This window comes from Meriones unguiculatus, chromosome 1 (assembly GCF_030254825.1).
Source record: "Meriones unguiculatus strain TT.TT164.6M chromosome 1, Bangor_MerUng_6.1, whole genome shotgun sequence".
Classification (NCBI taxonomy): domain Eukaryota; kingdom Metazoa; phylum Chordata; class Mammalia; order Rodentia; family Muridae; genus Meriones; species Meriones unguiculatus.
This window is the reverse complement of record NC_083349.1, coordinates 8,820,972-8,840,643: the sequence shown is the minus strand read 5'-3', so window position 1 is coordinate 8,840,643 and position 19,672 is coordinate 8,820,972. Positions and strand designations below refer to the sequence as shown.

General features: G+C 42.3%; 1 protein-coding gene across 1 annotated transcript in view; it reads right to left on the bottom strand.

The window, feature by feature from the left end:
* Positions 1 to 19,672, bottom strand: part of LOC110563202 (deleted in malignant brain tumors 1 protein-like) — a 110,941-nt gene that overhangs the window by 10,231 nt on the left and 81,038 nt on the right. The window contains exons 39-62 of the mRNA XM_060376193.1: positions 19,554 to 19,555; positions 16,892 to 16,936; positions 16,115 to 16,159; positions 15,381 to 15,563; positions 14,475 to 14,504; positions 14,287 to 14,325; positions 12,751 to 12,789; positions 12,119 to 12,151; positions 11,984 to 12,022; positions 11,784 to 11,819; positions 11,635 to 11,679; positions 10,367 to 10,402; positions 9,454 to 9,489; positions 9,316 to 9,354; positions 8,686 to 8,724; positions 6,307 to 6,342; positions 5,682 to 5,717; positions 5,542 to 5,580; positions 5,183 to 5,227; positions 3,875 to 3,910; positions 3,739 to 3,777; positions 3,540 to 3,578; positions 1,932 to 1,970; positions 1,615 to 1,653 (exon numbers count right to left, since the gene is read on the bottom strand). Of these exons, the coding sequence (XP_060232176.1) occupies positions 1,615 to 1,653; positions 1,932 to 1,970; positions 3,540 to 3,578; positions 3,739 to 3,777; positions 3,875 to 3,910; positions 5,183 to 5,227; positions 5,542 to 5,580; positions 5,682 to 5,717; positions 6,307 to 6,342; positions 8,686 to 8,724; positions 9,316 to 9,354; positions 9,454 to 9,489; positions 10,367 to 10,402; positions 11,635 to 11,679; positions 11,784 to 11,819; positions 11,984 to 12,022; positions 12,119 to 12,151; positions 12,751 to 12,789; positions 14,287 to 14,325; positions 14,475 to 14,504; positions 15,381 to 15,563; positions 16,115 to 16,159; positions 16,892 to 16,936; positions 19,554 to 19,555 (1,034 nt within the window). The remainder of the gene's footprint in view (positions 1 to 1,614; positions 1,654 to 1,931; positions 1,971 to 3,539; positions 3,579 to 3,738; positions 3,778 to 3,874; positions 3,911 to 5,182; positions 5,228 to 5,541; positions 5,581 to 5,681; positions 5,718 to 6,306; positions 6,343 to 8,685; positions 8,725 to 9,315; positions 9,355 to 9,453; positions 9,490 to 10,366; positions 10,403 to 11,634; positions 11,680 to 11,783; positions 11,820 to 11,983; positions 12,023 to 12,118; positions 12,152 to 12,750; positions 12,790 to 14,286; positions 14,326 to 14,474; positions 14,505 to 15,380; positions 15,564 to 16,114; positions 16,160 to 16,891; positions 16,937 to 19,553; positions 19,556 to 19,672) is intronic.

Below are 19,672 nucleotides of genomic sequence, written 5' to 3'. Positions count from 1 at the left end.
AGCCTGTAAGCCCTGTGGCCCATGTTTCTTCTAACTATTCTGTATTTCCGGAGCACAGGCTGAGGGAGGTGCATTCCTGCTGGGCTCAGGGTGGAGAATTGGAAAAGAAGGAAGGTAAGGGTTAATGGCCACCACACCATCCTTCCTTTCCAAGAAGCACTTACTGCTGAAACGGGAAGTGATTTCTGATGCTGTGCTTTCACAGAGGAAGCAGTAGGCAGCCTGTGTGGGACCTAACTGTGAAAGATGGGAAGTTTGCAAGAAACCACTCTGCATACAGAAGCTTGCCTCATGTGATGTCAAGAGCCAGTGAGAATGACAAGTGAGGGAATCTTCTGGCAAAAATGGAGTCATGATAGGGGAAGGGAAATAAGTAAATAAAGACATAAAGGATGGAGGCAGAAGAAAGAGGAGGCGTGGGGAAGGAGGAAGCCATTTTAACTGCTCTGAAAACAATGTATTGAATAGTTTTATTGAGTTTTAACCTTGGATATTTTCAAAGTAACCTAGAGCTTAAAATTTAATATATAACAGAGCAGCAAGGCTTGTTGCTGAAGACAAAAATGTCACAGGGATGGAAGGATTCTCTGGCAAACCCTGGGCATTGGGAGGTCCTTGCATGAGAATTGTGGCACCTGGTTTTGTCTTGCCCTAGCTTTGTGAGCTTAATCAAATGCATTTCTTCTCTGTGACTCATTTTTTTCGCCCAAAATAAGAGATTATTTCTACATTCTCCTCCTGCCTCTGCACTTGAGGTTCTGTCAGCCTGTTCCCCCTGTCCCAGCATCTGTCTGCTACCACAGTGTTCAGGGTCATGACCAGTGGAGGCTGTGCTCTAGGGGAGCTCACTGGCCTCTCTTAACACCTATTTCCTCTCTTTTTACTTCTCCTGGCCTGCTGATTTTTGTGGGACTAAGGGTGTTCCCCCTTAGAGCTGCAATGAGCAAGGAACAAGCTTATAGAAGAAGGAGCCTTGTCTGAACTGGAAAAGAAGGAACAATGTTTTGGTTTAACCAACAGCATGGTGTAAAACAAAAGAACAAATGAACAGAATGACTGTTACGACCTATTTGGTGTGTGTGTGTGTGTGTGTGTGTGTGTGTGTGTGTGTGTGTAAAATCATGACCTGAAACAACACAACCAACCAAATGAGGTGTGGACCCTCTGCCCCAGCCTCCGTCAGGTTCATCTGATCAAGATTAGAGCATGGGCAGATGGCATGTGCAGTGGAAGGACCACATCGGTGTCTATCACTGAGTAAAGGAAACTCAAATACCATCTCTGTGGAAAGGAATTGGGGTTTCTGTGTACACTTTGTCTATGTCATAGACAAAGTCCTGGATGCATAGGTTTAATTCCCAACAAAAAGAGCAAACGCCATAGTTGAGTTTCAGTTAAGAAATGCAACAGGCTGGAAAGATTACAGGAGATCTTTTCAGCTGTGTTTGTGTGTAAAATGAGAAGGGGGGCGCTTTAAATGAATGCCTTTGCAATGATTTTTATTTGATGCCAATGTGATCATTAAACAGGCTCATTTTATTAATACAACATGACCAACCATAACAACAACAAAAACCTCATTATGTAACTTTAAAGACAATAATGGGGACTCACCACTTGGAGAGGTCAGTTCTGCTGAGGGGGAAGAAATGGCTACAGACAAAGAGCAGAAGAGACATAGCTAGTTTGATTTCACAAAAATAAGGAGAAAAGCCCTGACTGTTTAACTTAAAAAATGCAACAGGCTGAAAAAATTACCAGGCCTCTTCTCTGCTGCAACTGAAGGCGCATCTGTGTGTAAACCAAAGAACAGGACGCTTTAAATTCTACCGAATGACACGGAGGGCACTTTTCACTATCTTTCCTTTGCAGTCAATATGATCACCAAGCAGCTTCACTTTTGAAATAAATAAGAAACAATAGGGACTTACCATTTGGAGAGCTTACTTCTGCTGAGGTTGAGGAAGTATCTATAGACAAAAGAGGAGACACAGCCAGGTCATTTGCCAAATAGAAAGGGAAAGGCTCTCCTTGTGTTTAAGAAATGTGAGTTTCTGGGTAAGGTGGGAAATTAGAAGCTGCGTTGTGTATGTGTGAACGTAATTAAGAGGAGAAGGACTTAGTGTGCCACTACAGTGCTCCGTACAAGTCTCTGACCCACTATCCATTGTTGGCTGTATTTTCTAGAGAACATCTCTGACAAATTGCACTATGGGAGGCTAGCTTACATGTGAATGGTGTGTGGACAGAAGCGAGAAAAGGAGCAGGTCAGCCTGATGCTGGCACCTAGCTGGAACACTGGTCACTATTGGCTGTGAACTGTCTACAGTACTGGCAATGGAAAAGCCAGTAAGAAATTTGGAAATTAAAGAGCCAGTCAAGTATAAGCACAACAAAAAGCATGACCACTAGACAAGCAGAAGACCAAGCAGAAGAATGAATTTCAGGGATCTACGACCAACTGAAACAACAATACAGTCTGAAATACATAAAGAAAAAATAAAAAATACAGCTGTAACTTTCAAGAGATCAAGCCCAGTGATTCATGGGGTATAAGAAGGAGCCCCAGGGACCAAGCTCATCAGCACAGGGGTAACTGTATGCCCTCTGCTGCTCCAGACTGTGCTGCCAGCCAGCTCCTCTCACAGCCCTCACAACACAGTTGAGGACACCTCTTCCATCTTCACTCCCACCACGGAAGTGAAATCTGAAGAAAGAGGGAAAGAACCATAGACATGAAGAAGAGCATTAGAGGACTCGTCTTAGATAGCGGGAAATCCAATGCTGGGAAACTCAAGAGGTCGCTAGAAGAATCTGTGAGTGCTGAGGTCCTCATTTTATTTAGTGCAGTCTCTACATCATCTTCAGATCCCCTCATGATACTAAAAGAAAAAGCTGGAGTCCAGACTCGGTAGAAAAGCTGGTGTTTCCTATGTTGTCTTCTAGCAGTTACAGCATTTTGTGCACATCCACATTTGTTGCTACCATGTTCATAGCAGCTAGACGTCCATCACCAGATGGGTGGAGAACAAGAATGGGGTATATGTGCACAACGGAGTTTTATGGAACAGTAAAGAAAAGTGAAATTATGAACTCCGCAAGGAAGTTGATGGAACTGGAAATTATTATATTATGTAAAGTAACAAACTCAGAAAAACAAACACTACATTCTTTCTCATATCCTAGTTATATATATATAAAAAACTTATATAAACATATATATATAAATTATATATACATACATATAAGTGTATGAGTGTAAGTATAGGTCAATAAGCAGAAGAGAGACTGTGGGAGGAGAAAGGAAGTTTTTAAGAAAGGAGAGGGGCAATAGAACACATGTGAAAAAATAGAAGGGGGCCGTCCTGGAAATGGAATGTTGCAACTCTAAAGTGTGTGTTGGGGGAGGCGATGACAACATGAAGTGTGTATAAAAATTATGCACTAAAACTAATCACTCTGTTTGCCAATTTTTAAAAAGAAACTAAAATGAATCGTGGTTTTAAAAAAGAAAGGAATGTGAAGACAGAGAACATTACCAGAGGAGCTCGTCTCTTCTGCTGAGGTTGAAGAGGTATCTGTGTAGGAAGCCAGAGAAGGATTGCTTTGAAATGACCCTTCTTTCACTGATCTGTATTTGATGCCAAAGTGATCGGTAACTAGGCTCATTTTCACAGTCTAACCCCACAAATGAGAAACTCAGCTCAGTATTTTAAGCAGCAGAACAGGGGGACTTACCGGATGTAGAACTTGATTCTGCCGAGACTGAAGATGTATCTAGAGACCAAAAGGAGAGGCATGACTCTGTGTGTGTGCCAAATAGAGGAAAGGTTGAAATTGTGCTCTACCTAAGAAATGTGAGAGAAAATGTTACCTGAGGATGTTTCTTCTTCCGCAGAGGTTGACCCGTCTGTGTAAAAACACGGAAAGCAGATGCTTTAAAAAAGACTGTCTTGTCAAGGATCTTTGGTTTGTGGTCAGTGCAAGCCTTAAGTAGATTGCTTTTCTTGTTTGTCATATTGCATAAACATATTGTATAAACATAAACAATTGTCATATTGTATAAATATGGAGACACACATTCCTGTGTTGAAGACATGAAGAAAGCAAGCTGGGACTGCGCTGGAAGCTTTCTCTCTGCTGGGTAGTTTTCACAGTGCTGGAAGGTTCTATCCAGGTTGCCGGGGAACAATGGTCATAAATAGTCCCACTCAGCTGTGACCCTTTAATGCTACACCATGAACGTGCCAGATATGATGTGCTAACGGGTAAGTGTAGCGTGACTGTTATGTGGGGTATCCACTCGCTCTCTGACCAGATCTGAAGTCCTCTCTAAAGAAGGGAGCTGATATCTAGCGTCATAAAGCTGGTCTGGGAGGTGAAGAGCCCTCATGAAGAAGGTGCTGCAGTTGTCTTGCTACGTGGATACACTGTGCCTATCAAATGGACTTCTAAATACTTACAGTTACGCCCATAGGTGAGCGTTGCTGCCAGGTCTGACCAGAGGAGCTTGCTTTTGCAAGGGTTTGAGGTTATTGCAGAGACCCACTACTGGTCAAAGTGCTGATAATAGGTGACTTTTGCTCTTAGCCCCAAGTCAGGAATCAATATGCCCTTTCCCAGACATGGAAGTGGGAGCTGAAAGAACGTAACAGTGGGAGGAAGTCCAGGGTGTTCTAGAACATTGTCTTCTGGGCATGGCACAGATGCTGCACTCTTGACTCTCAGCAGCTAGGATTATTTGCCCAGGACTCAAGCAGGATTAGGCTCATCATCGTCTCATCGTGGAAAGAGGAGCTTGGGAGGCCTGACCCCTCCCTGAGGGTTTATAGGCAGCTGATGGTCGTTGAGGGAGAGTGAAGGGGCGGCTTTCTTCAGTGTTGTAGCCAATGATAAGTTGTCTGTGCTCTTTCAAATAACTACTCACCTATGCTTTGCTAAGTAATCTTACTGAAACTGGTTGGTTCATAAAATAAAGACATGAAAGTAGAAGACGGCCTAGCTGGGAAGAGAAACAGGTCCCAGGGGAGGGTGATAGAGGTGAATAGAATCAAAACACACTGTACACAAGTGTGAAATTATCATAACAAAACTCATTATCATGCATAATTAACATATGCTAAGAAAAATTAAAACCAAAAACACCTATCATGAATTAAAACAATACAGTGAAGGACTTTACCAGCTGGCTCTCCGCTCCTTCCTTTTCCGGAGGCTGAAGACACATCTAAGAGCAAACAGAAGAAGAAATATAAGTGCGGTCAGTTTCCAAACAGAAAAAGAAAAAAACTGTGATTGTGTTTCGATTAAGAAACGTGACGGATTGAAGAGATCACGCTAGGGGATGCTCTCTGCCGTGATTAAAGATGCCTCTGTGTAAACTCAGAGAACAGGATGCTCTGAAATGAGTAGAATAATATCGAGGGTAGTTTTTATCCACTTACTTTGTGATTAATGTGAATATTAAAGTTTACTGTCTAAATACAACATAACGAATAATGAACTTGCTTCATTAGATAAACAGCACAATATAGGCTTTACCATCTGAAGAGCTTGCGTCTTCTGAGGATGAAGAAATAGCTACAGACAAAGAGAATATATGTTTAGATAGTTTGCAAAACAGGAAGAGAAAAGCCTAACATTTTTAAACTTAAAAAAACATGACAGGCAGAAAACATTACCAGAGGAGGTATCTTCTACAGAGACTGAAGACTCATCTGTGTATAAAGACAGAAAATAGGGATCTGTAAAATTAGCACAGTATGCCAAAAGCATGCCTCAGTAGGTAACAAACTTGCCTTGAAAACCTGTGAATCTGAAATCAGTTCCCAGAACCCATGTCAAAATGCCTGGAGTTGTGTGTGCTTGTGATCCCAGGACTGGGGAAGCAGAGACTAGAGGAAGCCTGTGTCTATGGCCAGTTGCTCTAGCCTAACTTGTGAGCCCCAGGCCAATGGAAGACCCTGTCTCAAAGGAGATGAATGAGGTTTGTGACTTTGATACCCAACATTGTTCTCCAGTCTCCACAGCATGCTGGTACCAGAACACCTGGGCAGGCATGCACTATCACACACACACACAGTGGGTAATTTTTAATTTTCGAATCTTTTGACAATGTAATAATTAACTAGGATATTTTTTAAGTACAATATGACCCACTATCGGAATCTGTAAGCATCACAGTGAGGAAATATCTATAGATTTATAGGGGAAGTTTGTTTTTGTTTTTTTTTTTTTAGTGGAAAAGGGGAAAACTCTAACTGTGTTTAAATTAATAGATGTGAAAGTTAAAAAAAAAAGAATTACTTGAAGAGGTCTCTCCTGCTGAGGCTGAAGAGGCATCTGTGTGTAAACATAGAGAACAGGATGATTTAAAAGACGACTGTCTTTTGTTGATCTTTGTATTGTGGTAAATATGATTCAAGTAGGTTAATTTTCTAAATACAGCACGGCGAACAGGAAAAGCATCTCCATTGCTGAAGATAGCACACACTCCACTGGCAGGACATGGGGAAATGAAGCTGGGACTGGGCTGGGAGCTGTCTCCCTACTGGCGAGCTCTCTTGGTGCTAGAAGGTACTACGCAAGCCGGGGAGGAGGACGTGTCATCGTCAGCATTTCTCATCTATAAACCCTGCAGAGCACAATACTGACCTTCAGGCAACTATGTTCACTGGTGTATGAGTGGCGTTACTGTTGTAGGTGTAACCAACTCTCACTGACCGTGAGGCTACTCTGTAGGAGTTTCTGTACTGAAGCCTGGTCAAAAGTTTATGGTACCAGAGGTGATAGGCTCTGGGAGCAAAGCAGTTGTTTGGCTAAATAGATGTGACATGGCTGTCAAATGGACATCTAAGTAACTGTGTTTTCATTAGTGCTGGTTTTAACTTTGGTCACAGAAGCTTCTTTTTTAATGGGTGGTAGTTACTGTAGAGTCTCATAACTGTTCAAAATGATGACATCAAATGACTTGAATGCTCAGCCTTAAATTAAGGGTATCTCTGCTTCCTTTCCAAGGTCAGGAAACACTATGTAATAGTAGGCAGGCTTCTTATGAATTTCATTTAGGGTTGTGATTAGCTCTAATGACTCATACTTTATTATGAAGCCATAAAAACTTTAAAAATAAAGCCTGTGTAAAAGCTGGAGGAAGTGACGGAGTGCTGTGGAATGTTATTTTCTGGGTGTGGAGTGGTACAACTAAAGGCTGACACTCCTTAAAGGTCTGTGCAACAACTGATTGCAATGGGAGGGAGAGTCTTTGATTTAGTGGCATGGCCAGTGCTTTCAGAAATAACCTCTAAAATCTGCTTCTCCAGTAAGCCAAATCAACTCATTGGTCCATAAAATGAAAGGCTGGGAAGTGGGACAGGGCTGGAGAAGTGTGGGGACTGGAGAGAGCACAGTGTAAATATCATCAGATACATTATGTGCACTATGACCACCTCATAATGAAATTCACTATTATGAGTAATTAAATGTTATTTTAGGAAAAGAAGGGCTGGGGAGGTTGCTCTACGGGTAAGACTGCTTCCTGTTCTTCCAGAGGACGGAAGTTCACTTCCTAACACTCACATTGGTGGCTCACAGCTGGCTGTAACTCCAGCTCCAGCTGGATCCAAAGTCTCTGGTAACCATGGGCACCCATACACACACACACACGTACATATATGTATATACACACATATGTACATATATATACATGTGCACTTAAGATGTAAAAAATGGAGTTCATTGTGAAGGATGTTACCAGTTGGCTCTCCACTGTCCCCTTCTGCTGAGGTTGAAGACATATCTATGAGCAAAGAGAAGAAGAAATGCATGTGTGATCACTTTCCAGACAGAAAGTGGAAAAACTGTGTTTATGTTCCACTTAAGAAATGTGATGTCCTAAGTGAACACCTTAAGTGTGGTATGGGTGCAGGAGAGCTGGAGTGTTGACCAGCTCAGCTACCACCCAGGCCCGGATTCAGGGCTTTGAGGTGGCCCACCCCAACATGTACCCCATCTCTGAACTGCTGGAGTGAAAAAGGGGCCAGTTCTGCAGATCCAAAGCTGCAGGATCTCAGACACAGAGCAACAGCAGGATCTCTGAGAGGAGACCTGGTGAGGATCCAGTATTGGTGGTGTAGCCGAAGCCAGAGGCCTTGAACCAGACCAATGACGCATTGCAGAGAGCATTTGCAAGTAAACATGTATAGGCAAAAGGGTAGACTGTGGCACACAGGGATGCGCTACAGCTTCCTCAGTGAGATTTTGTTTGTTTGTTTTGTCTTGTTTATTTTAATTTTGGGGGGAGATTGTTGCAAGGGCAGAGTCTGATGTGAAGGGATGGGGAGATGATTGAGGTGCATGATGTGAAATTCACAAAGAATCAATAAAATGTTTTAAAAAATAGAGAAAGGGGAAAATATGAAGAGAAAAACATGATGGGTTGAAAAGATCACTGGAGGGGGTGTTCTCTGCTGTGCTTATAGGAGTATCTGTGTGTAAACCCAGAGAACAGGATGATCTGAAATGAGGAGAATGATATCGAAGGTAGTTTTCATTCGCTTCATAGTCATTGCATAAATTTAAGTTTATAAATAAATAAATTTAGTGTCATTAAATACATTTACTGTCTAAATATACCATAACAAAAAAGAAGTTTCTTCATTAGTTAAGAAGCACAATCGAGTATTTTACCATTTGGAGAGCTTGATTCTGCTGAGGTTGAAGAAATGCCTATAGACAAAGAAAGAAGACACATGGGTAAGTCATTTGCCACATATGAAGAGTAAAACTTTCACTTTATTTAAGAAATGTGACAGGCAGAAAAATTACAGAGGAGGGATCTTCTTCTGAGGAAGATGCAGCTGTGCATAAACCCAGAATTTAGGATGCCTGAAAGTTAGTATATTGGGCTGGGAGGATGGCTTAGTTAGTAACACGCTTCCTTACAAATACATGAACCTGAGATCAACTTGAAGAACCCATATGAAATACTCAGAGTGATTGGGCACACTGTATTTCCAGCTCTGGGGAGACAGAGAAAGGAGGATCCCTACAGCTCTGTGTTCAGTTGCTCTAGCCTGATTAGTGAGCTCTAGGTCAGTGAGAGACCCTGCCTCAAAGGAAGCGGACAAACGTTCCTAAGGATGACATCTGAGGTTGTCTTCCAGCCTCACACACACATGAAGAAAGGTGCGCATACTTTCCATACAAACACAACATCCACAGGCATGTGAAAGATGAGCTTCTTGGCGTTAGGCTTTATTTTGTGGTGAATATGATAAATTAATTTTATTTAGCTCAACAGAATATTGGGGACATTACCATTTGGAGAGCTTGATTCTGCTGAGGATGAAGAAGTTTCTATAAAAACGAGAAACATATATTTAGAGAGTTTGTCAAGCAGGAAGAGAAAAGCCTGGCATTTTTAAACTTAAAAACATGACAGGCAGAAAACATTACCAGAGGAGGTACCTTCTGCAGAGACTGAAGATGCATCTGTGTATAAAGCCAGAAAATAGGGAATTGTAAAATTAGCATCTTGTGCTGAAAGCATGGCTCAGTAGTAAAGTACTTGCCTAGAAAACCCGTGAATCTGAGGTCAATTCCCAGAACCCATCTAAAAGTGCCTGGAGTTGTGTGCTTGTGATCCCAGCCCTGGGGAAGCAGAGACAAGAAGAGCCCTGTGCCTATGGCCAGTCACTCTAGTGTAATTAGTGAGCCAGTGAGAGACCTTGCTTCAAGGGAGATGGATGATGCTCCTGAAACTGATACCTAACATTGTCCTTCAGCCTCCACATATGTCTGTACATAGGCACAGGAGCACCTGAGCAACATATGAGCGCATGCACATGTGTGCACATGCACACACGCACACATAAACACACACCGTATGATTATTGCTTTAAGGTCAATGTGACATTAGTAGGCTCATTTTCCAAATACAGCATGACAAATAAGAAAATTTCCTGGGGCTGGAGAGATGGCTCAGTGGCTAAGAGCACTGACTACTCTTCCAGAGGACTCCTGTTCAGTTCCCAGTGCCCACATGGCAGCTCAAAACTAACACCCACGGACATACGTGCAGGCAAAACACAAATGCACATACAATAAAAATAAGTAAATAATAAAAAAGAGAAAGCTAGGAAGTTTTAATTAGCTTAATTAGTTAATTTTAAAGTTTAATTAGTTAATCATCACAATGGGACTAAGCAGTTGAAGATCTTGCTTTTGCTGAGTTTGAAGAAATAGTTATAGACAAGGAGAAAAGGAGATACACCTGGATTCCTCTACCAAGCGGGAAGAGTAAAAGCTCTGACTAAGTTTAATACATTTGACAATAAAAAACAAAAACAGAAACAAAAAAAAACATTACCAGAGGAAGTATAGTCTGCTGAAGCTGAAGATGCATCTGTAAATAAATCCAGAGAAAAAAATGCTTTAAAATGGGTGGTTTTCACTGATATTTATTTTGTGGTCAATATGATTATTAAGTAGGCGTGGCTTCTAAACTCAATATGCCAAGTCAGAAAACCATCTCTATTGCTGAAGATATCACACACTTTGCTTGGAGGACATGCAGAGAAAAAGCTGGGACTGAGCTGAAAGCTTTCTTCCCACTGGCCAGCTTTCATAGTGTTGGAAGGTAGTATGCAGATTCCTAAGAAAGAGCTGTCACCAGCATCCCTTCTCAGCTGTGAACGCTGCAGGCTACAATGCTGACCTTCCAGGCAAGATATGTCCATTGACACAAGAGTGCCATAACTGATATAGGATAACTAGCTCCTTTCTAGTTGTACACAGGGTATCCTCATAGGAGGGAGTTTATGTCTGGTATGGTAAACCTGACCTGGGGGTGTGAATCATCTTAGTGTGGAGTCTCCATATGTTGCATTGCTAAGCGAACATGGTGTGTGTGTCAATTTTTCTTTGAGATGTTTACATTTATGCCCATAGATTAGTATAGCTGTCAGCTTTGATCAGAGAACACTCTCTTTGCAGTGGTGGATGGTTACCAAAGAGACTCATAACTGGGCAAAGTTCTAATGCTAAGTCACCATTGAATGGGACATCTGGATCACCCCTTCCAAGTGTCAAGAAATATCATGAGAGGGTATCAAGAAGGGAATATAAGGGTGAGTAAACGGTGAGGTATTGTGATATGGTTGTTGGGCTCTTGAACTCTCATTATCTGTGATTATCTGCACAAAACAAGCCTAAGATCAGGCTCATTACCGTTCTGTCACAGAGAAGGGAGGGGCTCATGAGAGTGCAGCCCTCCCTGTGGATCTACAGTCAGTGAGTGGTTGCTGGGAGAAGGAGATAGTTTCTTAGGTGCTGTTGCCCTCCTAAGTTGTCAACAGTCTGGCAAACACCTCCCTACTGGAGATCTTCTAATAACCTAACTAAATTCAGTAGTTCATGAAGTAAAGACATGAAACTAGAAGATGCCACACTGGGAAGAGAAACAAAATTAGAGGGTGTGAGGGAACAAGAGAGAATGATGAGGGATGCTACAGTAGACACAAGTATGAAATTGCCATAATTGAACTTTTTAAGTATAATTAATATGTGATAATAAAAATCCTCAATGGCAACCCCCACATTTCATTAGTTAAATTACAACACAGTGAAGGACTTTACCAGTTGGCTCTCCACTCTTCCCTTCTGCTGAGGTTGAAGACATATCTGTGAACAAAGAGAAGAAGAAATGTCTACATGATCACATCCCAAACAGAAAAAAAGAGCTCTTGACCATTTAATAAGAAATTTGACAGTCAAAAAAACATTACCAGAGGAGGTCTCTTCTGCTGAGGCTGAAGATGCATCTGTGGGTAAAAACAGAGAACAGGATGCTCTAACATAGGTGTGTTAACACTCGGGATGTTTTCACTATCTTTGCTTTGTGGTCAGAGTAGGCTCTCTGTCTTAATACAGCGTGACAAATAAGAAACTCATCTCATTGATTACATGGCACAATGTGGGCCTTTACCATTTGAAGAACTTGTTTCTGCTGAGGTTGAAGAAATGTCTGCAGACAAAGATAAGAAGAGGCACAACCAGCTAGTTTACCAATGAGGAGGAAGAGAAGCTCTCAATGCATTTAAATCAATGTAGAGAACATTACCAGAGGAGGTCACTTCTGTGGACGAAGATACATCTGTGTATAAACAGAAAAGAAAAACGGAGTGCTTTAAAGTTAGGGTCTTGAGCTCGAAGAATATCCCCACTGGTGAACCTGAGCTCAATTTCCAGGAATTAAGTAAAAATGCTGGGAGTGCTGGTGTGTGCTTGCAGCCTCATGGAGACATGAGGAGCCACCTGGCTTACAGGACAGTCACTCTAGTCTAGCCTGAAGCTCACTAATTAGACTTTTCTTAAAGAAAATGGATGATACTCCTGAGAACAACACACAAGCTTCTTCTCCAGTCTCCATATACAGTAGCACCTTTGCATAGACATGCACGTGAACACACACACACACACACACATACACTTGGGAGAAATGAGTGTCTTTCATAGATCATTGCGTTCCCTAAGTAGGCTCATTTTCTAAATACAAGATGACAAATAAGAATAATATCTCATAAATCAAATAGCACCACAGGAGACTTAGCCAGTTGGAAAGGTGCTTTTTCCCAACTTGAAGACATACATATATAAATGAAGAGTAGAAGAAACATAGCTAGGGTCAGTTGCCAGATAGAAAGAAACTCTCTGATTGTATTAAAGAAATGTGACAGTCAAAAAAAAAATTACCTGAGGATGTTTCACCTTCATCTGAGGCTGAAGCTGCAACTGTGTATAAACCCAGAGACAAGATGTTTTGAAATTAGTGTCTTTTCATTGATCCTTGCTTTGTAGCCTGTACGATCATTAAATGAATTAATTTTCTAAATATGACATGAAAAATAAGAAGTCCAGCTCTATTGATGAAGACACCACACCCTTTGCTCTCTGGGTCTGCAGAAATTGAGGTGGAAGTGAGCTGTGAGCTTTCTTCTTGTTGGCCAGCTTTCGCAGTGCTGAGTGGTAATATTCAGGCAGTTGGGGAAGCACTGTCATTGATCATTGATGGTCTTGCTCCCATGTGAATCCCTTGCGTTACGCTATTGATTTGCCAGGCGAGATGCACCCCTTTGTGTAAAAGTGGCATGGCTGGTGTGGGTGTAACCAACTCTTTTCTGGTTGGATCTGAGGCTACTCTCTAGGAGTCTAGTACCGTGAACCTGGTCACATTCCCAGGGTGTAGGGGGTGGTAGGTCTAGTGGGAAAGGAACTGCTCTTATTTTTTTCTAAATGGAATTTACATGCCTGTCATATTGACATCTAAATAATTGTGTTTATGCCTGTAGATTGGAAATATTTCCTCTTTGGTCAGAGAAGCTTCTTCTTGCAATGGGTAGTGGTTACTGCAGAGACTCATAACTGTTCAAAGTGCTAACAACAGCTGACTTGAATGCTCATCCCTCATCCCCTCCGAGATCAGGGAACATTGTTGAAGAGAAGTTGGGCTGATCATGAGTGTCATTTAAGTTTGTGCTTCATTTAGCTCATACTACATAAGAAGAAAAAAAGAAAAATGAAAAACTTCAAAACCAAAGGAGAATGTAAGTTCTAGACAAAGGGTCAAACTGATTTGGCCTGCCGTCTGCTGAGTATGGTGTGCCTGTGGCTGTCTTGCATCTTCAGACTACCTGCACCAAGACCTGGGCAAGACTGATCCCAGTGTTAGTCTATCTTGGAGGGGGGTCACTTATGGACCCCTTTCCCTCACTGAGGGATTATAGTCAGTAAATGATGGCTATGGAGGGACAGACATTTTCTTCAGTGGTCTGGCTACTGATCCTGCAAATAACCCCTCTCTACGCTCCTGTAAGTAGCCCAGTTTATACTCACTATTGCACATACACACACACACACACACACACACACACACACACACACAAGAGGTACAAGAAGTACAAGAGGGAGATCAGCAGGAGTGGGAGTGAGGGTACAAGAGAGGATAGAGGAACAAATATAATAAAAATGCAGTATGTACAAATACATGAAATGTCAAAATGAAGCCCATTATTAATTTAAACATGCTAGTAAACACTCTTAAAAATGAACACATCTTTTTAGTTAAGCAGACGATGGGGGCTTTGCCAACTGCAGGGATTACTACTGCTGATACTGAAGTAGTATCAATACACAAAGGCAAGAAGAAGCTTATGTACAGCCACCCTCCACACAGAAAGATCAAAAGCACTGAGTATATTTAACTTCAGAAAAGTAAGCTGAAAGTATTACCGGAAGACGTGGCCTCTTCTGCTGAGACTGAAGGTGCTTCTGTACGGAAACCAGAGAAAAGGATGCTTTAAATGAGCAGAACGACACTGCTCGTGTCTTTTCATTGGTCTTTATTTTGTGGCCGATACGATCATTAGTTAGGGCCATTTTCTAAATAAGAAATGACACAATGTGGGGAGGGACTTTACCATTTGGAGGGCTTGATTCTGTTGATGTGGCTGTAGACAAAGAGGAAGAGGCATGCTTGGTTCATTTGCTTAATAGAAAGGGGGAAATGTTTTATAGGGGGAAAACCCAAAACATGACCATCAGAAAGCATTACCAGACAAGGTCTTCTCTTCTGCCAAGGCTAAAGACACATCTGTGTATAAACCCAGAGAGCAGGAGTTGTTACCTGAGTGTTTGGGCTGGGAAAATGGCTCAGCAGATAAAGCACTTGCATTACAAGCTTGAGAACCTGAGTTTTATTCCTAGAACCCACATGAAGTGCCGGGCATAGCGGTGTGCACTTTCAATCCCAGCACTGGGGAGGCAAAGACAGAGCATCTCTGGGGCTCACTGGCCATCCGGCATAGTCTAATGGGTGAACTCCAGGCCAAGGAGACACCATGTTTGTAAGGAAGCATTTGGCATTTCTGAGGAAGACATCTGAGATTGTTCTGTGCTCTACACACATGTGCAAAGTGTGCATGTGTACATATGTATACACATATGTACTGTACACATGAACACATACTTAGCTGTTTGCACACATGAATACACCTATGTTTGCAACATACCCATAAGAAATGAATGTCTTTTCATTGCTCTTTCACGATGATCAATATGATCATCGAACAGGACCTCTTTCCAAGTACAACACAACAAATGAGCTACCTTTCTCACTAGGTTCCACAACACAATGGAGGATGGAAGCCCACTGACGCTGAATGAATGCCAAGGAGACTCAGAAGTGCAAATGCTTGTTTATCTAAGTATCCCAGAACCAAAAAAGAACATTTCGAATACCCATTGGAGTGGTTATAGATGATGATGATGATGATGTGTGTGTGTGCATGCGTGCATCTGTGTGTGTACATGTCAGAAACTCTGACCTGGCCAAGGAGCTCCCACATCTCTACTGATCCTCCCGCCACCTTGTTCGTGGTGCTGGGTCTGGTTTGATGAGGCACTCTGCCCAAAGACAGTGACAACCACTCTCAAGCTTGTCCTCATTATAGCCCCACTGTCATGGCAGCCACCCCAGTGGCCACCTGTGCAGTGTGGTGGGCAGAGGCCTGTGTTAGGTGAAGGAGCTACTTTTGATGGAGTGGCAGTTGTCAAAAAGCCTGCATATAAGAAGGTAAATTGTCCAAACCTAGTAAATACCAAGGAAATGAAACATGGACAATAGATTTTCATTTATTTAATTAACTTCTCTGATTGCCTACTCTCTTGTGCCAACATTGCACATGCCTCTTCCTCTCTAATGCTGGAGAGAAAGACAACAAAACTACAACATGATCTGAGTCCCCAGAAAGAGGGCCATTTCACGGGAAGACAGACAAGATCAAACACTTCACAAAGAGTTGTAAAATCACAGTGATAACAAATGCTATGAGGGAGGCATGTGAATGTATGTGTGGTTCTGTGTTGGGAGCTGGGGTGTGTCTGTGTGTGTGTGGTGCTTGACCTGGCCAAGTCCTCCACCTTGTCCTTGAAGCTGGGTCTGGTTTGATGAGGCGCTCTGCTCAATAGACAGTGACAACCGCCCTAAGCTTGTCCTCACTTTAGCCCCAGTGCATGGCAACCACACTGCTCTTCTACTTGTGCAGTGGTGGGCAGAGGCCCTCATCAGGTGAGGGAGTTACTTCTACCAGAGTGGGAGTGATGCCTGATACAAAACACAAACAGGAAAGTCAGGCAACTGATCCGAAGCTTTCATTCATTTTCTGGTTACACTCAATCCCACCTTTACTGCTGTCTACCTTGGTTGTTAGCGAAACTGGTATGAAGTGTAGTTATTTCATGTCTTTCTGAGTAAGGTTAAACATCCAAATTCAAAGCATACACACCCTGATGCTATAAATCAAATCTTTGCTGAGATGAAACCTGCTACTTGAATGATCCAGACACATTGGGAAGAATATCACTCTGTCTGTATTGCAATATGGTACAGAGGTATCTCAAAGGACGGAGGAGTATGCGGGCATAGTGACTATTGTAACATCAACTAGCATCCCCGCCATATTTCCAATACAGTGCTAGCCCTCCCTATCCTTATACCCCACCTCTAGCCTATTCTTTTCCTAATGTACAATCAGTAGGAAGGCCAGATAGCCAAGTGCCAAGGGCATGTGAAAAGCAACCACACATTGGCAGACTATGAGAGAGGCTTTGTGGAATGCCCCAACATGAATGAAAGCACTTGGATTTGAACTTGGGGTCTTCACGTGGCTGCATAGAGACCCTCTTGGTCTACTTCTGGGATCTTGACTATTTCTCGAGATATTATTAAAGCCAGGTGACTCTAGGATAGCCAGGAGTAAAAGTGCTAGCTTGGTAGAATTTCAACATCATATTATCCCTGAAAGGAAGTGAGTTGAAAAGTAAGTGGAAAACTTACCAGTTGCATGGATCAAAACCGTCGCTGGACTTGAAATGTGAACTGCTGAAACTAGCAGAGTAAGGAAATTGTAATTAAATGCCGTCCTTGTTAATCAAGTTAATTTGTAAAAGTAAATGACCCCCTACACACACACAAACACACACACACATGAATGTGTCCTACCATATCTGATTCTGCCTTGATCCTATTGGATTTCCTCATTCTCCATTTCATAAAGTTAAAGGAGGTGAGCGGCGGCAAGGTAACACATGAGGCTTGAACCACGAGACTCTAGCCTGGAGTCAAAAGCATGGCTCCCAGTGTCTGTGTAACAGTGTGTGACCCTGGATGTCCTGATTCCCAGAACTTGGGAAGGTCTACCCTGAAGGTCAGCAGCATCTATGACCTGCTTTCAGAAAGCCAGTCTCCTGCAGCTGAAGAGATGACTCGGGCATTAAGAGCACTTACTGCTCTTGAAGATGACTTACATCTCACTCCCAGCTCTGCACGGTGGCTCGCAAACATCCATGACTTCATTTCTGTGAAATCTGGGGCTCTCTTCTGACTTGTGCCCGCAGCAGGCACACACATGGTGCACATACATTCATGCAAGCGAAACATTCACGCTCATGATATAGAAAGAATAAAAAAGGCAGACTCTTGGATGCAAATCTGCATTTTAACAGAATCCAGTGTGAGTTGTGTGCTCAATAAACTCTGAGAGACGCTGAAATAGAGATGCCTATGGACCTGGACACACGTGTTAGGGAAGGAGGACCTGGGAAAGCCTATTCGGGTTGTGTTTTTGTTTGTTTGTTTGTTTGTTTGTTTTATCTTGAGCCAAGGGTGTAGCTTGCAGGTAAATAACTTGTATGAGGCCCTGTGTTTGAGCCTTGGCATGGGGGACAAAACAGTTGGATGTATGGATCTTTACACAAGACCCTCTGCTTTTAAAACATGAGGCTAACAAAAAGCAAAGCCAAACCACTTGCAGGAAAACAGATGCATTGGAAAGATGTCAGTCTCAAGAAGACAAATGATACCATGTTTTTCTTCATTTGTGGTTCATGGGTTTATATAGATGCATAAAGTCATGTGTGTTCGTATGGTATGAAAGTAGAAACAAATCAGTCCAGAGGATCCAAGGGACTGATGAGAACAAGAAAAGGGAGGGAGATTGGTATGAGAGTGAACGCGCTCATGTACAATGAATACATGTGTGGACGTCTCTTTATGTAACACAGAATTGTGTACAATGAAGATACACGAGAACTATACACAAATTTGAAAAAGAAAAATGTGGAGCTAAAAAAAATTTTAATACTCATAGGTAAAACTGAGTGATATAAATTTCAATTCTTAAGCAGGCTAGTGGGCTCACGTGTGTTCCCTATTTGGGGCTTCTGGCCTCTGTGGTCTCTGAAGTTTCTTTCAGCCCCTGTAAAATGCTGAGTCACAATGGTGTCATACTTCATTTGTCCAGGCCTGGAACACTTGAGCACAGCCCATAGGTTCAACACGCACACATATACACAAGGAACTATTTTCATTGTCAGATTTACTTTCATGGTTAGTTTTTACTAGGCCTGGAAGATGGCTCTGTGAGTTTGGAAATATGGATGACATACCATTTTCTTAGCAGTTCAGAGGGACCTAGTTGAGTGTATGCTCATCAGCACAAGCTCAAGAATGTACATATCTGACTTAGAACCCAACTTGTCATATAGAACGAAATTTATAGGAGGATGTAAGGGTAGAAGGGCTTACATTCAGGAGTGGATAGACTCAGCACACACAGAAGACTTCACCCCTGCACCCTGAGCAACACAGACCACTCAGCCCTAGGACACAGCTCTGAGCTGACTTTTTATCTTGCTGTTCTATAGATGAAGGGGCAGCAACTCTGAGCAGGAAGGGGTCCTGTAGACCATCACCCAGTGGCTAATGCTAGAGCCAGAGAATAACCCCAGGTTCTCTGGTCCTGAACACCAGGGTACAGTTTGCCTACTTAAGAGGTTTCCTTTCAGTCAAGGAAACCTGAGCAACAAAAATTCAAAAGCTTTGTTACTATAGGACTTGTCAGAAAACTTAGTACATTGGCATACTGTGTTCAAAAGAGAGATCTAGTATTTCCCCAACACATCCAGATATACTGTTTCTTTCTCCTTATTTCCATGTCACTGAATTGGTGTTGGGTCCTATGAAACATGCTGAAAGCATGTGTCTCTGTATTATTTTATGAAAATGTAGATCGGAGTTTTTGTCTGAGATGTCTGAAGTCTTATGATGATTATTAAAGGATGAAAACTGGTTGAAGACCCTGTGTATCAACCTTGATGAGAATATGAGTGAAGTTACACCGTGGTAACTTTATCTCAGACACAAGAGTTGTGTCAACAAGGAAGGAGACAGGGGCTGGGGAGATGGCTCAGTTGAAAAAGTCTTTGCCATGTAGGCATGAGGACCAGGGTTTGGATCCCAGCATGTCAGTGGTCAGCCAGCTTGGTTCAGTTTTTTGTTGTTGTTTTGTTTTGTTTTTTTGAGAGACCCTGCCTCAAAAAATAAAGTGGAGAGTGATTGAGGAGGAAGACACCTGATGCCTGCCTCTGGCCTTCACAAGCACAGGTATATATATGTATATATATATATATATATGCATGCCCCTGACACACACACACACACCTGCATGCTCACATACACACTGTACTGCAATGGAGAGAATCACTCTAGTGCAGTTTACTCCTTCCATTAACGATTGAGGAAACACATTATGTTACTCTGATATGAACTTAGGCACAG